Source organism: Heliangelus exortis, chromosome 2 (assembly GCF_036169615.1).
Source record: "Heliangelus exortis chromosome 2, bHelExo1.hap1, whole genome shotgun sequence".
NCBI lineage: Eukaryota > Metazoa > Chordata > Aves > Apodiformes > Trochilidae > Heliangelus > Heliangelus exortis.
Genome location: NC_092423.1, coordinates 130518866 through 130536026, shown reverse-complemented (window position 1 = coordinate 130536026; position 17161 = coordinate 130518866). Strand labels below are relative to the sequence as shown.

The 17161-nt window shown below is 46.2% G+C and overlaps 1 protein-coding gene and 1 long non-coding RNA gene across 7 annotated transcripts in view; one reads left to right on the top strand and one right to left on the bottom strand.

Moving 5' to 3' along the window:
- GRHL2 (grainyhead like transcription factor 2) overlaps positions 1 to 1658 on the bottom strand; it is a 65534-nt gene extending 63876 nt beyond the window's left edge. For 4 of the 6 annotated variants that reach the window (XM_071738076.1, XM_071738080.1, XM_071738079.1 and 1 more), the window contains exon 1: positions 1573 to 1658. In XM_071738076.1, coding sequence (XP_071594177.1) covers positions 1573 to 1592 — 20 coding nt within the window. In that variant the 5' untranslated portion in view covers positions 1593 to 1658. The remainder of the gene's footprint in view (positions 1 to 1572) is intronic. The other 2 variants (XM_071738082.1, XM_071738081.1) reach the window with 2 other exon arrangements.
- Positions 1659 to 1942: 284 nt separating this feature from the next.
- On the top strand, positions 1943 to 17000 carry LOC139793430 (uncharacterized). Its single transcript, XR_011724606.1, has 3 exons — positions 1943 to 2034; positions 5797 to 5970; positions 16143 to 17000. It is a non-coding gene; the product is annotated as an uncharacterized lncRNA (long non-coding RNA).
- The last annotated feature ends 161 nt before the right edge of the window (positions 17001 to 17161 follow it).

Here is a 17161-nt window from a genome sequence, read left to right as displayed (position 1 = left end):
CACCAAGCCTCTCTCAATCCTAGGTCTCCAACACCAAGCTCCTCCTCTCTACCTCCTTTGCCACAAAGGCCCCTGAGGAGGCCAAGAAGGGTTTGCACCTGAGCAGCACCAAGCGTAGCCGAGAACACCCGCGCAACAGAGGCTGCTCCAAAGCAGCAGTAACACAAAACTGCCATCTCTTGCTTAGCCTCTGCCATATCCCGCCCTCCATCTTCCTTTCCCCGTTACTCATCCCCCATCGCCTCCTGCAGAAACACCCATAACCCGAGCAGGTAAAATGGCCTTCCCGCCCGGCTGCCTCACAGCGGCTCCCCAGCGCCGCGCACCACCAGGCCGCTGCCGCCGCCACGCTCCCGGCCAGGCCTTGGCCCTCACGCCAAGCCGCCTCGTCGCCATCGCAGGCATAAGGACATCGGCTTTACCCCGTGCCGTATCGGGGCGGGCGAGGAAAGCGGTAAACAAAAGCAACGCCTGTGGCTCGGGGCCAATTGGCACGAAGCGTTGATGGAATCGGACACACACTGGGGTGGAGAAGAGGGAGCAGTGGTCTGCGCACCAGCCGACAGCTCCCGGCGACGCTCTCCGCCCCGAGAGGCCCCTCTCCCGCCGAGCCCACCGCTGGCTCCTTCTCGGTCCTGCTGCGTGCCCCGGCGGGGTGCGGGTGGTAGCACCACGGGCGGCGTCCCCCGGCCCCTCTGGAAGGCACTGCGGGCTCACCACTTCACCGCCACTCTTCCTTCGGCCTGGCCCGTTCTCGGGACAGGCTGCTCTGCACGCCTCGTCACCGCTGGGCCCGGCCCGGGGCGCCGCGGCCTAAGGCCGTGCGCCCGCCCGGGCGGGAGAAGGGCCGCGGCAGACATGGGGTCGGCTGGAGAGGGCAGTTTTGCACCTCCTCGCCCTCCGGCGCCACTACTGGCAAAGTTACTTTTTAACTCTGGGCGGAGGCGCCCGTCTCTGAGCACTCGCGGGCCCGCCAGAGCGTCCCGCCGGAAAAACAAGGTCAGGGCGCGGAGGCTGAAGGCACCACACGCAGAGGCTGGGGCGGGCGACGCTGCGAAACAGCCGGGACGGGCCCGGGGCGCCGTCAGCCTGCCCCCCTGCCCCCTCCTTCCCGGCCGAGGGCAAGAAGATGGCCGTGCCCGGCCTGGGATAAAAGCCCTTTGTTGCACTAACACAAAAGCCAAGAAGCACTGTCCGTCCGGGGCCTTCGGTGAGCGGAGGCCGCTCCGCTCTTCTGGGGCGAGGAGAGCTCCCTACCGAAATGCGACCCTCGAGGTGGGAGGCGAAAAAACACAAAAGGAAAAAAAAAAATTCTAAATCAAAGTGGAATTAAAAAAATAAATCCCGAAGCCCCACCACCAGCTGAAAAGCGAGGTTGGGGGCGGCGAGCCGCAGCCTTGTCCTCGGGTGCTTGGGGAGTTGCTGTGCCGCCCGGCCCGGCGTGTCTTTACGGAGGAAGGAACGCCGTCCCGGCAGGTCCGCGCCCGCCACCGGAGAGGGGGAGACACAACCAGCCAGACGGGCCGGCCGGCCCCGCGCAGCGGGAGCAGCGGCGTGCCTGCGATCACTTACTTGTCCGTCTCTTGTGACATGTTTGATCCAATGAACTCTCTCCCCTTTTCCCGGTGCCTCCGTCTCTCTGGCGGAACTGGACTTTCAGGTCTGTGCAGGTGAAGGTGTGTGTGAACGCCCGGGACGGCGGAACCAGAGCTACTGGTAATTCTGCTTTCCTTCCCCCCCTCTCCCGGCTCCGCAGCCAGCCGCCGAGGTAGGACAGGTAGAGCCCCCTCCCCCTCGCATGTGGGGAGCGGCGGGGCTGGGGCTCAGACGCCGACGAGGCTCGGCACGGCTGGGCTCGGCGCGGCAAAGCGGCCGGGCCGGGCGAGCACAGGTAACTTTCCCGACCGGCGACGGATTCTTTCACTAAAGGAGCGGGGCAGAGGGACGAGCCGCCAGCTGATTGGGCGGCGCGGGCCGGCAGGTGCGCTGCCATTGGAAGAGGCGCGCACAGGTAAGGCCGCCGCCGCGCTACAGGTAACGCACCTCGCGCCCGCGCCGCGCCGGGAGGCAGCCGCGGGGGCCGCCGCCGCCGAGGGGAAGGGAGGAGGGAAGGGAAAGGAAAGGAGAGCCAAAGGGGAGCCGGCGCTGAGGCGGCGGGCAGTTCCACCGGGGAACAACCGGGGCTTTCCCCCGGGAGCGGGACGGCCACGCTGTGGAGGCGAGGAGAGGAGAGGCGAGGCACAGGGCCGTTGGTGTCTCGCGCGGCGGCGGTTGGCCGTTGGCAGCCGCTGGTGAGAGGAGAGAGGGGAAGAGAAGGGCGGCCCTTGGCGTGTGGCGGGGCAGCGCAGGGCGCCCCTCTGCCTGCCCCTCTGCCTCTTCTGCCAGCCCCTCTGCCTCCTCTGCCTGCTGCAGGCACCGGGACAGCGGCGGAAAGGAGTCACCGTGCCCAAAATCTACCGGCTCCCGCGGCCGGCCTGTTGCCGTCCTTGGATGGTGCCCAGAGAAGTGCTGGCGTTCGCAGGACAGTTTCCTAGTTAGGCTTTTTATCGGGTTCTAGGGCTTTTTTACTTTTTTGTTGTTGTTGGACCTTATCCGGCGTTGAGACCATGTTTGACGTCGGTGAAGGTCTTGGTGCAGAAGGCAGCTCACAGCAGAGGGATGAAGTGATGCCAGGATGTGGATCTGAGCGCTAACAGTCAAGACCGGAGGGCTGAAGGGCCTGTTCTGTCAGCAGAGAAGAGATGGAGAGAAAACGGGAAAGCTGTCTCTGTCCAAGCAGATAGGAAGGACTGTGGCATCGAACTGCCAGTCACCTTTCAGTCCAGTGCACCCTGCAGTTACTTTGCCTAAAGACCTAGATGGGGATACAGGGGACTGGACTGAGCTGTGTGTGCAGCAGCTTTACCCCTGATGGGGAAGGTGAGAAAGCGGGCCTCTTCCCCAGTTGGATCAGCTTGAGAAGAGTGGAACCGTAGCAGAGAGACTTCATCCACTCTCACCTCTTCTCACTCCCTATTCCTCCACCAGAGGCAGGTCAGGAGCCTACTAATTCTTCTTCCTGCCACCTCTCCTGGAGCCATCTTTCCATACTAGGCACTCCTGAGAACCTCTGCTGTACAAATAGTACTGTATGTGTAAAGAATGCACCATTATGTGGGGTAGACCATTGTTTTATTCGGTGATCTGTGCAAGAAAAGTAGCTTAACAGTGCCAAAACTGTCAAAAATTGTACTGTCTTTGGTGAAGGCCTTTTCTATTTTCTACTTTTGGTTTGACCTGACAGGGGAATGTAGTAGAAAGCGTGTTCACAGAAATATATATTTTTATATCCAAATATATATGTATACTGATATATAAATATGTTTTTCTATATATATAACATGTAGTATTGCAGTCTGGGGCCTGGTAATCTGTAACCTACTTCTGCAGTTGAAATAAAACTTGGCTTTGTAAAGTCTTTAGTACTATGGGATTGCAATCAGGCACAAATATCTATGTCTAGGTCTCAGGCCTTATCTGTATTCATAGTAGCTAAGCAAATTAAGCCAAATAAGTATAAATCAGTATGTTGGCTTAAGCATAGCCCTGTAAAGACTTCTGCCACTTTAACTAAACAGAATTAGAAAAATACATTAGCAAGATTAATGGTGCTTTGATTGAGCACAAGATATTATTTAGCCTTTCTTTTCCTCCATTCACAGGAAAGAAGCATTACATAACCTGTAAATTCAATCAGAAGTTGATAATGTGGCCTGAACTTTGAATAACAAATACTGGTATTGAACTCACAGGCCGTTATTCATAATAATGCTTGCATGAACTCATTTGTATAATATATTTTGAGGAAGCCATAAAGCTTAAAAAAAACACAGAAGAGAAACAGAGTCACTTAATCATTACAAATAATGCAGTTGCTTTGAATACAGAATTACTATGTAATCTTCAAACAAGCCTCTGTGGCACATTACTGTGAGATACTGTGAGTTATTTCAGAGAAATGATGGAATCATGTAACAGTTTAAGTTAGTGAAGCCCCCCCTGATAACTGCAGAAATCATAAGGTTTATTTCCCAAATATTTGCTATGCTGAAAGGAGCTTTGAGACCAGAAAAGCTTACCTGTTTCATCACTGTGAATAGGATTAACCAAGTCAGGTATCCTCTTTCTCAATTTTTAATTTTTCAGTTATGAGAAACCTTTGGATGTCGTTTTTTCCCAGCTGTGTTTCTCCTGTATGAAATGCACAGGAAAAACGAGAGGAAGATCAGTGATGAGCACTTTTGAAAATGCCACCTTCCCCAAGGTAGAAATACTGCTGATGTGTAATCTTACAAGAAAGAAAACTACATTTGATGCCATCTGCAGTCCTGGACCAAACCCAAACTGTAACTCAAACTGAAATGGAGTTTGTTGTTCTAGTACTGGGTCAAATACAAAACTGCCTTTAGCAGCCTGCTCTCAGGAGAGATTCCCTTAGAATGAGGTAGTCAGGAGACTGTTACTGCTCACTGTCTTGGGTGGTGTTCCAAGGTCAAAGTTAGGAATATGAGTGGAAAAGGCAGCAATGAACTCTTGATTTGAGGTTGTTTGAACTGACATCTGTTATTTAGTTAGGACTTGCCTCAATGGAAAAACATACCCTGAAAACTATTTTAACTAGGTAGGCAGGCAGAGGGCTCAATTGTTTTCTGGATGATCCTTTTGCTTCAGACTGCAGGCTGGAATTACATTGAAAGAGTCAGAATCTACCTCTACCTGAGCAGGTGAACAGGTCTGACTTATCCAGTCTAATACTCATTCTTCATGATCTACAAGATTATTATAAACTGATCTGTTAGTTATTGAGAAATCAGCTAACGTTATTTCTGGCCAGACCAGTGTCACTTTCTGCAGAATAAAGTCTGTGTAGAGCAAAAAATGAAATAGTCATGCAATACATTATTGAAAATCCAGGACTTGTCTTTGGAATGTACAGGAAAAAGTTAAAATAGCAAGCTACTGCTTTTCATACTGTGCGTGCTGCTTTGTTTGTGCATCAGCTGACAGTTTTTCATGTTGTTTTAAGGATTCACCATAGAGATTCAACTGTTAAGACTTTACCTCTTGTTTACATTATTTACTCCATGGCAGCTAGAACTAATGTTGTTTGGACTTGCCATCACTGAGTAAAGGAAATAGTGTGTACAAATAAGGTTTAACTAGGCTTACTAATTGCACTAAGTACCTAAAATATCTTTCAGAATACTATTAAAAGAAGTCTACATGATAAAAGATGTTAGAGAGATATTTATGTCAAAACAGTGTTGTGAAGCAGTTCAGTGTAAAAGCAGGTGTTTGAAACAACTGTTTTCAGTAGGCAACCATTACCACATATTTTTATTTGTATCTTTCTATGTCATTGATGGCTGTTGACATAAAATGCACTCTCACAGTAAGTTCAAAGACAACCACCTACCTACTAATTTTGATATGCAACATTTACTGTTAATCCTTCCCAAAGCCTTTCCTTTGTAGTTGTCTGTGTATGAAACTATATTTATTGGAATTGATGCAGACCTTGATCCTCAGCTGACCTCAATGCAGCCATCACGTACACCAAAATAAACTTAACAGATTTCAGTGAAACCCTCCTATGCCCCACATAGATAGTTCTTATGCTCTGAGAATTATTCCACACTGTTAACTTTAAGAAAGTCATCCCAAGTAACCAAGGTCCTGATAACAGTTTACTTACAGTGGATCACAATGAAACTATAAAAATCCTATAAAAATAGAAGATTTTGTGATTAATGGCAGGTACTCGTGGATTTCTGTCATGCTGCCTGGAAACTGTAATTCATGCTCCCCGAACAAGGTCTGCTGGGAGCCCTTTAGCAACCTGGAGCTCCCAGGTGCCTCCACATCACGTGTGACAGCAGCAGTTCAGCCGTGTGGACGACCATGGAATATCAAACATTTCCTGGCTGCAGGGTAAGGAGTGGAGCCAAGCATGGCACTTTCTATTTGAGATGCCAATTTGAATTTCTTTTAGATTTATCAAAGCAGTATGGCAACATGTAAGAAAAAAATGAGAGGCTGTGTTTACTTTTGCTTTGATCATTATGTGTGTAGAATTCATGGTTCAGAAAGATGTCAGTTATAACGTGACCATCCTGTGTATCTGCAGTGCTGAACTTAGTGTGGCACACACAATGTTGTTTCAGCATTTTTAGTGATGAAAATAGGTCACAGCATGGAGATCCTTTTTGGATTGAGACACTGAGACATTTAAGAAAGTGGCAAAGTTTGACAGTAGATTGGAATATTAGGTTCATACTTGATTAGCAGACACTGAAGTACCAATTCATTTCATAAGGATTATTCACAGTTTTGGAACCAATTCAATAGAGTTTAATACAGAAGGGTAGCTTTTCTGCAGATGCTTTGATCTATCTGATAGTGTTTTTTAGGGATTTACTCAAGCATTTTGAAACATTGGGAAAATACAGTTAGGTCACCTAATGACAGTAATTTTGCATTTAATGCAAAACTAGTGTGAAAAAGAGTACCAAGGCATCTTTGAAAAACAATTTAATGCAATGTGGGGTCTGAGACTCTGGATATACATTAATTAAGCTGACATTAAAATTGTGTAATGTCATTATGGGGCAGAGCTTGAGTATATAAATAACTTGACCTGTGAGAAAAATGATAAAGAGTTCATCTTTCCGAAGCTCTGTCCAGCTTCCTGTCTTAATCATGGGACACATTTTGAGTAAACTTAATTTTAACTATTTGGGGATAAAGTGGTAAAGTGGTGTTAGTTTGTTTAGGTTGTCCTCAGTTCCAGAGGAATGTAAGAAGATAATTGTCCTATTACATATAGAACCTTTTTTTTTTTTCAGTAATTAATAGAACTTTTTTTTTTTTTAATTGACAGTAGTAACTTAAAACCAAATTTTTCTCAAAATTAAAGGTGGGCTTCTCTTCTCTTCTCTTCTCTTCTCTTCTCTTCTCTTCTCTTCTCTTCTCTTCTCTTCTCTTCTCTTCTCTTCTCTTCTCTTCTCTTCTCTTCTCTCCTTCTCTCCTTCTCTCCTTCTCTCCTTCTCTCCTTCTCTCCTCTCCTCTCCTCTCCTCTCCTCTCCTCTCCTCTCCTCTTCTCTCCTCTCCTCTCCTTCTCCCCCCTTCTCCCCTCCTCTCTTCTCCCCTCTTCTCCCCTCCTCCCCTCTTTTCACACAGACTTTCTGGAGCATCAGAATTCCTGTTGTTGGAACTGCAGTGGGGTCTGGGGGAGCTGATCAGGCCTTTAAGTTCCATGGAGGCCTGGACTGAAGGGCTCTCCCTGGGGAGTGGGGATGGGCAAGTCTGTGTTTGCCCCTGAGGCTGCTGCTCCCAGCTCTCATCCCTCAGTTCTTGAACCATAATGGCTTACAGAGCATCATCTTAAAGGGATCTGAAATATGCTGTGATCACCCTGTGGAAAACCTAAGAGCTTCAGATGTTTTTGCATTGGTCATAAGCATGTTGAAATTTAAAAAAAAAAAAAAAAAAAAAAAAAAAAAAAAAAAAAAAAAAAAAAAAAAGTAGAAGCTCCAGAGGTCTAAAATGCTGCACTGCAATAATAAGCGTTCAGAACCAATGACGAATGTGACTCTTTGCTCTAACAGTCTGTCCTAAAATAGACGTAAGTGTTCCAGCATGCAGAGGTTGAAGGATGGCATATAAACAATTGCTTGTTTACTTTTCCCACACTCAGGAGCTAGAGTAAATGCAGCCCAAAGAATCCACAGAAATACTTCCAATCGGAGCAGCCTGAGTTGGGAAACAAAGCTGTGGATGTATCATGCTGTTCACTTAAAATCAGTGCATTTTTCTCTCAAAATAGGTCAATACTATAATCAAATAGCAAGCTACTTAAGAAATCACAGCAAATGGAAAAAGCTGCTTTCAGAATCTGCTGAATAAGAGGTGGGGTTGATAGCCCCTGGGCTGTTGCTCATTTATCCTCGTGGCTGCCCTCAGGAGCAGGCAAATGTTATTTTATTTGAAGGGCAGAGGATAAAGAGGATTGTCTGGTAGCATAAAAGGAACCAGTGTTGGAGCCAGGAGATCTCTGCAGTGCCTTGTACTATGGAAAGGTCACTAGACCATGTGTCTCTGTGTTTCTGTTAAAGCTTTTTCAGCTCTGCTTTTAGTGCCTTTACAGACAGGTGTAGTGGTGTCACTTTCTACTATTTGTTACTATCTTTTGAAACAGAATGTTTCAGAAGAAAGCTTCCAACTGGTTTCGTTCATAAACATACAGGCAGTATGTAATATTACTCCATCAGGCTTTTTGGGCAACATAGGATCAGAGCTTATTGACAAAATCTTTGGCCTTTCTTATTGCGTGGGTTTGGTTCTTCAGCGCTTGGGATCTTTTGGCTTGGGGAAGACCCCAGTTCTAGATCCCCTGCAGCTGCTTCGTCAGCCTGTGCTATCAGGTTCACCATCTCTAGTGATACCATGTTTATACAATGCACATGCTCTGCATGCACCTACAAGCCTGCTTTATCTCTGCACAGACTGCTATGAAAGTGGATTTTGCTGTTCTGCTGCTGCTGGAAGGACTTCCCTGAAACCCAGGGAGATGTGATAACTGCTCTTATCTTGTTCTGCCCTGGTGTTGTGGGATAGCCAGGCCCAGGAATCAGGCTCTCTGTGCACCACTCTGACATGCTGGTTCCAAGTTTCTTTACACTTCATTATTATTCTTTTGCATAATCACTGTTAGCTGTGGTTATTATTACACTGCCTAATCCAGTACTGATTTTTTCATTGTTTTTTAATGCAGATTGGAGTTATTAGGAAAATCCAACTTCTTTAGCTGGGTTCCATGCCTGTGCTGTATGCTGCTTTATAACCCTACCTTGGATTCTTTGAGTCCCTTGCTTAGGGAAAGGATCAGACAAAATATTTGTGATTCCTTAATTAATTCAGGATGCAGAAGCTTCAGAAGCTTCTTATTGTGATGTGCCCTAGACACTGAGTGTAAATAGAAGTCACTCTGCAGATTTTGCTTCTGTTGTTTCAGTAAAGAAAGCAAATATCTCAGAATAAACCATACTTACAATATCTGTGCCCTTATATTTTTTGCTTCTTTTCCCTTTTCCCAAATAAGTGGAAAACTTAGCTTCGGGAAGAAGCAAAGTAAAAGTGTTCTGCAGTGAAGTTTTATGTGGCTCCAGGACAGAGATGCTGAGCATTTGCTTGTCTCTCACTTGAAAACAGTACCTGGAGATGGCTGTTTGTTTATATAGAATGCTTGGGTGTGAGGGGCAAAGCAGGTAGATTTATATTTATATTTCTTTGCTCCTTTTTTCTCTGGCTCCCACACATGAGCAATAGCCCTGCAGGAAAGGGTGGGGGCGAGATGTGTGTGTTGCTGCTTATTTCACCATAAACTTTGCTCTGAGTACGAGGACTTCTCAGGGGAAGGCAAGCCCTGTTTTACCATCACTGGGGGTACAGATCACTCGTCTGTATAATCAGTGCCACTGTTACGGTGCTTGAGGAGGGAGTCAAAATCATATACTTGGGCTGGGTCATTTCAGAGTGAACCAGGTGCTGGAGGACATGTTGAAAGTTTCGAGGAAAGCTCTGTGAGAGGGAGACCAGACTGATTCCCTGCAGTGTCCCAGCCCCGTGGCAAAAACATCTGGTATCACGGGAAAGTTGCTCAAGCTCTCACAGCCCAGGCACCAACTGCCAGGGACAGTTTGAGACCTGTGCAAGAGGCAGACCTGGGGAAGTAGGTGCAGCACCCCTCCCTTTTATACGTGAGCTTTTTGAGTAACAGACTTGCCAGTGGTTGTGAGTGGAACCTGTGCAGAGCCAGGAACTTACTACCCCTCGCCCAAATCTCAGCCTGGTGCCAGATGCAGACAGGTAGCTTGCTGAGTGCTCTAGCCTGACTCCTGGAAAGTATTCTTGCATTCACAGTGAAACCAGTGAGTTCCCCAATTTAGAACACATTTATTTTTGAACTGCACAACCAGGGTTTACATGTTTTGACACACCTGTGCTGAAGCATTGAGTGCCATCTGGATTCTTAGCCCCTGAAACACCACGCCTGTTGGTTAAGCCTGCTGCATAGCAGAATCCCTCAGTCCTCCTGTGTGGTGCTCCTGAGACTGACTGAGAAAGGCATCTTGCACCAGCCTTGCCTCTTTTTTTGCTTAAGTCACCAGCAAAGGTGAAAGTAAGGTTTACAGGGGCAAAATAGGCAAACTGCATTTGAAATGTAGGATTTTAAGCCTGAATGTTTTTATTTCATCAGAGCTAATTGGTTCAGCCTGTGTACAGCTTAGGTTGAATTTTATGTTGCAATGATAACAGCGTTCACATCAGTACCTGGACAGGACAAGTGATGATGCAGTATCCTGTTTGTCTTCAAGGAAAGGGACTTACCTTGGGCAGCGTGAGATTCATCCTCATGTGTTTTATAACTCTTGATCAAATCTTATGTAAAAAATCTTGATAAATTCTTATGTATGTATGAAGTGCAGGTGGTGGACACAGCTTGGTACCACGACACTGGAGCGGGAAGTAATCCCATAGTGGGAATTCCCCTGGTTTCCCTACAGTCACAGCGATGGATCAGGCAGCAACCTGAGTAAAAAAACAGGACACAAGAGAATGTCAGAAAGTCCTGTCACCCTGGCTCTCCTTGGATCTTGTTTGTAAGGCAAGGAGGAATAGCTGCATGCTTCAACTCTCCTTCTTTCAGTGAAATTGAGTAAAGCATATTTTGTTGATATTCCTAAGAGAGAAATGCATTAGAGTCACCACTGGTGACTCAGCCCAGTTGAAAGAGCATGAAGCTGCCCAAAGGGGCTTTCTCTCTTTCTCATCCTAGGTCAGACATTTCTGCCCTCTTGTGTCACAGTAAGCAGCCTTCCTCTTTCATCTTTCTGAAAACTGTTTTGTTTTGGAGTTTTGTCAGAGTAAGTTTTCAGGCAGGTAAGCAGGCTGGTTTGGCCTCCTAAAAACTCCATTTGAAAAACTGTGGGAGTGCTGGAGCCAACAAAAAGAAGGGGATGGTAGTTGTAGGGCAGGCCCACCTCTGTTGTCAGCAGCCTGGTTTTAGCTTTGAGTTAAAACAATTGTGAAAATGCATACAAAGTAATCTTTTCTGTTCAGGGTGAATCAAAGCCTTCCAGGTGTAAGCATGGGAAATTAACTCCAGCATTTGCACAGTTCGTTTCTGCAGTCTGGCACATGGCTGCCTCACAGACAGCTGTGTTAGAGGCACAGCATCACCAGCAGCTCTGGCAGCATCTGTTGCTTGAACCTTTCAGCCTCCTCCAGTGGCTGGAGTGGTGGTGAAATTCTGCAAGACAATCCACATCATCAGCACCACTGTACACCCGGTGAAACTTTTGCATTCATGGAAGTGTAGGGATGAGTGTAGTTATCAGATCAAGAACATGTAAGTCAGATAAAATTACCTTCTTTTCTTTGAAAGGTGTGTGTGTAGAAGATGTTGTGCCTGGGTTTTATTGACAGTACTATGAAGAATGACAGCCATTCAAGGTGTCCTTTGCACTGCATCTCTGTTCTTTGTTTTGGAAGTGATTTCACAGCTGGCCAGTGCTCAGATTCTGTTAGCTTTAGGCAATAGATGCCTGGGGCTAAATTCGATGCTTTGGCCCTCCAAACCCAGCCCTACAAAGTGGGGTGTGGGGAGTGGGTATTTCCTCTTGATCTGTGCAGTTCCCTTTGGGTTCCGTGGAACACAAGACAGGGAAGGGGGACCAAGGATATCTGAAAATCTTCAGTAACAACAAGGCCAATTATACACATGCCAATTACCTCAGTGTAAACAACCAATCGCACTGTAATGGGGAGAACCTTTTGAGCCTGAGGAGGGTGCTTTGAAGTGCCTGTGCTCAGAGATTGCCTGTTAATGCAGAGAATTGCACCAGCAGCAGCTTTCGGCTTGGGTGAAAAGAGTTTGGTGGCAATGACAATGGGGCTGGGTGGATTGGGAGTTGGATGCCCTGGTATGACAATACAGTAGTTAAAATTCCAACAGCCATGAGGCAGCAGCTTGTGGCTGCAGGCTTGGGCCTCTATCAGCCAGCACACATCACAGATGACAGTGTGAAGGAATGGGAATTTTTTGTTCCTTATATGTGTAGTCATTGCCTGTGTGTCAAGGAAACTGCTTGACACACACACTGTACAGACCACTCACCTCACCCCTAAGTCTGTGGCATCCTTGGGGTTTAGGGCTCTCTCAGTCCCAAGTGTCATTTTTTCTTTTGAAGCCCTTTACTGTTCAGAAGGCCTGATCCTGTGCTAGATGGAGCCTGATGAGAATCTTTCTAATGTTGTGAGCTGCTGAGCCAGCCCTGTAGGGTTGAATTGAGTCTGTTTGCAGGTGAACACTGCTATCTGCATAGTGCTGAAGGCTACTGCATGTTCCTGAGCCACCTTCTCCACTCCTAGAAGAGAAATCAAACTCAATGGTTTTCTTCACTGACTCTTCTCCCCATGCCTGCTCCTCTCAAAAGTCTCTCAGCATTCACTGTGTACAGCCCCTCATCAGCCTGGGATCAAAGTGCTGGGTTTGCCCTCCTACACTTAGCAGAGCTGCATCATCTGCCTTTAGACATGACTTATCAGTGCAAGAAAGGCAAACGTTTATTCTCTACAGGCATAAGTGAATTCCAGTTGTGTAGCAGTACTTACATGATTTCTCTTATTTTCTGTGAAAGAGTACAAGTCTTACCCAGGTTAACATCAATGTGCCTGACTCTCAGCTGGGAGAGGATTAGGCTAATAGCTGCCAAATAATAGCCACACAGATACTCTTAAATTGGTTTAATTTATGTCTGCTGGCCCTGATAATTGGAAGAATAGGTAAATATACACAAAGTGTTCAAAGCTTGGGATGATGTGATGCTAATTGAAAAGTCACCAAAGGAATCTTACATGGTGTGTGGGAATCTCAGTGCATAAGATTAATGGCTAATTAGTGGCTGGGAGCCAGAGCACACACCTCCAGCTATCTCACACTGAGAACAGGCACCTTACCCCATGCAATTGATTCTTACCCCTGATACCAGCAAAGCAGCACCTATTGTGGGCTGCAGAGAGTGTGAGCATGGGAAGATACAAACAGTGCCAGGGCTGCAGCAGGTTCTCCTCAGGAGCACAGAAGCAGTGTCAGAGATACTGCTATTTAGGTGGCTTGCTGTGTCCTGAGCCACAGTAAAGATGCAAGCATTTGAGAGCTGAGCTCTTTTCTCTTTTTAACAAGCACACAAGTCTTCTTATCTTACTTTCTACCTCTTTCATACCATGTTTGCAGCAGATGACAGAACACGCTCCAGAAGCCCTGAGCTTCAAAACCTGCTTTTAAGTCTCTAAAGTGAATGTGTACAGGTGGTAGCACCCCCTCCTTGCACTGTGTTTTAGAATTGTGACATTTAGAAAATAGAGGTTTCATCTGTCTGTCAGTGCCCCGGTAGTTCCCTCTCAGGCATTTCCCTGGTGTGCAAATGAAGTGTAAGGATCAGAAATTTAAATGATACTACATTTCTGTCATATGAATCTTAGAGGTTGGCCTTCAGAAAAAGTGAGACATGCAAAAATGTAAGAACTGGTATCATGAATGCATCACTGATGCCACTGAACTGAGGACTTTGATCAGGCACATCTGGTTTCCTCAATTGTTTTGCATTCATTTGTGAGAATCCAGTATTTATTTCTTCATTTAAGAAGGCTGTTTTGTAAGTCTGAAGAGTTACATGGTTTTTTCTCTTCCCCACGTTTGCTATTCCAAATCTGAAACAAGTGTAAACACAGCTTTAAACTATTACACACCCTCTCAATTATACTAACTGGTATTAAACCTCAGACAGGCACTGAGTAGCAGCACTAGGATGGGTCACTTCTGAATGTTACAGAAGCTAGAAAGCTTCCTTTCCATGCCACCATCTCCTTGAGTTTTGTTCAAACTGGAGTCAGAAGTGAGATGACATAAGAAGCCTATGGTCACAGGCAGTGAGTTGGTGGTTATAGAGTCAACTTTTCAGGTGATCAGTGCATGGGAACTTCTAGTCCAGTTTCCTTAACTCTCCAGTCAACCAGTCCTCTTTTCCAGCTATTGAGAAGAAGCTAAGTCATCCATAATCTTCCCAGTAAATCTAATTAAAAGGGGACATCCTTCATATTGTAGTCATGTTGTAGAAGTGATCACATAAGTAGCTGGGAAAAGTTAACAGATGCTCAGACATAAAAGTTCTTCTACAGGTCTGAAGGAGAAAACTTGAACTTTGAGCTATTCTGGCCCATTCTCAAATATCCTGTTGAGAGAACAGGAATGGCAGCCCCAGACAGTCCTGGATAAGGGTGACTGCCCAGGATTCCAGGAAACTTAATAGCCTGTGTGGAGAAACAAATGCCTGAAACCTTGCTCTTCATTCAGTAAATGTTTGTCAAAACAGGAGGGAGAGGTACAAGAAAAATCATCATTTTCTGGCCAAATTATTTCTAGCTGGTTCTAGGTGGGTATTAGTTATGTAGCTGTCAGTTTTCATGTGATGGTTTTTAAATGGAAACCTTTCTATTCGTTAGTTATCTTTTAAGATATCTTCCTTAAGCAAAATGCTTGTGGGTACCATTACTGATGGTTTCAGCTGCTACTGGACAATAACATTAAGATACCCAGTAGAAGCTGGTTACTGTGGCAACTGATGCAGCATGCCTGGTATGGAGCAGTACAGTGCTACAGGCTGAAAGACACTACATGCTGGAGCCTGGCAAGGAGAAGGAGCAGATAAGACATCTGTTTTATCTCACTGAGGTGAAAAGAGGGAATAATCTCAAGTATACTCAGTAGAGTGGAGCTTGGGAAGAAACCACGGTTGCTTGATTAGCTTTTGAGAGGAATCTTAAGAGGAGTCTCCAGCCTGGTGGGTAGGTTGCTTCTGCCCAGATGCTACATCCTCTTGGGACCCACAAGAGCAAACATTTGCCTTTCCTCCTGGCCAAATCAATACAGCCCTCCTACTCCCTGCTGAGCCTGGGGTATCTCCAGCTTCCATGCAGGAGCCATGGTGCCAACATCAACTGCTTCTTCACAGTATCCATATAAAATCAAGGATTGGTAATGGTTGTTAATCCATGGGCTCCTCCTCACTTGTGGGCATGGCCCTGTCACAAAGCAGGGCATAATACAGATGGGTGTCAGTGGACCACAAACAGTCCAACCATCTCCCCAGAGTGCAGAGGAAGCTCTGTGAAAGGGCTTGTGCAGTTACTCTCAACTGCCATGAGCCTCATCCATGTAATAATCTCCAGATTGTGCATCTGATCAGTTCCTGTATTGCTGAGGGTTTTTGTGGGGTTCCATTAGGCTGTGTGTGAGAGAAAACAGGAAAAGGAGTCTTTTGTGCTTTTTCCTTCTGGAAAGAAACTCAGCCAATTGTCCCACTACCTACCACTCACACCTCTCAACATGCTTTGAGACAGGCAGGTCTGGAAAGACCTGGGAATCTACTGGAGAAAATTATTTCTTTCATCCCCTTTCATCCATCCTTTCTCTTTTATTCTTTTCTGCACAGTAAAGAGAAGAAAAGGGTGAAGGTGCTTAAGAGAAGGAGCTGCAGAGGAATTTCCATTTCCTGTGGAACTCTGTGCATGTCACTTTAGGTCTGCATGAGCCCAAAGCTGTGCTCAGCTCCATGAAACCCCTTAGCTCAGCTGTAAATCCTGGGATTTCTTCTAGTTTCTGAGCCAAAATAGAAATCTTTCTTCAAAATAAAGTACAAAAGCCAGTTTGCAAATGGTTTCTTTAACAACTTCTTTCTCCATGGAACTTCCAAAATAAGACTCACCTATTCCAATACAAAAACATAACACTCACCTATCCAAAATTTTTAAATCATCTATTCCAAAATAAAACTCGATGTCTAAGATGACATCCAGGACATCTACAGAAGTCTGGTTTAACTGGGGTAAAGCTAAGGTGACAGGCAGGTCAAAATCAAGCTTACCATGGAGGCTCTCTGCAACCTTTGTGGAGAAAGATTACCATCTTGCTGGGGAGATCATGTTTCTGTTATTACCAATAACAATCTGGTATAAACTATTTACTCTCCCCTCTTTCCTAGGTTATCATCTCAGACAGCTGGGAGACACGACGTGACACTGAGGATGAAGCTACGATGAGACTGAATGTTGTTATTGAATCAGATCATATTCTGTGCTGTGAGAACACGTAGTGTCACAGTCCTCATCTCAAAGCATTTCCAGTACAGTCCAACTCTTTGTAAGGAGGAGGGTCATGGTGAAGTGCTATTTTGAATGCTGTGATTTATACCTGTATTTTTTTGATCAAGTCTGTTGTTTATTTTACTGCATTTTGAGGTAGAAGCATATGGAATCTTACAGCAAGAGCAGGCTGCCTTTCCATGTACTCTTTTGCAGGGGAATGTCTTTTATGTGCAATTAGCCTGGAGGACTGAGCTTTATGATGGAGCAGTTTGGTCTGAGCCACTTTCCCTCACTGACCTGTTCAGAGAGTGCTAAGGGGGGGGCAAACCCATCCATTTTCACAGCCTTACTGGGCAGCAGTACCAGGCTGCTGCCTGTGGCTCTGTGCAGAGACCCTCCTGCTCCTCAGGAGCTGATCCTGTGCTGCTCAGCAGAGCAAGTCTGAACGGGGTGAAATGAAAAGGAAATGCCAGTTCCAGCCCTCCCGGATGGCTCCGGGCTACTTTGTACACTCATTTTTTCAGCCTTGAGAGGTTATGCATATTAATTCCTCACTATCCACAAAGTACTTTTGGATCAATGCTGCGCTGCCGGGATCTTGGAAAGCCGTCCCACTCGTGTGATTCTGGAGACACGAGTTATGCCGTGTTTATTAGGCTGCCTGCTCTCTTCTCCTGTTTTGGTAATCCTCTGCTCTGCTACAGGTATTAACACGTACCAGAAAGCTTCGTCACAATAAACAATAGCCAAACATGCCACCTTTTTTTTTTTTTTTTAGCGTCCGTCAAAGATACGGTGGTAACTTTTAAGTCAGTCCCAGCAAAACCCATCGGTGGGGCTGCAGGGAGGTCAGAGGTTTGCCGGTTTAGGATTTCGTGGGAATATACACTTGTTTGGACTTGGCCCAAGAGCTTCG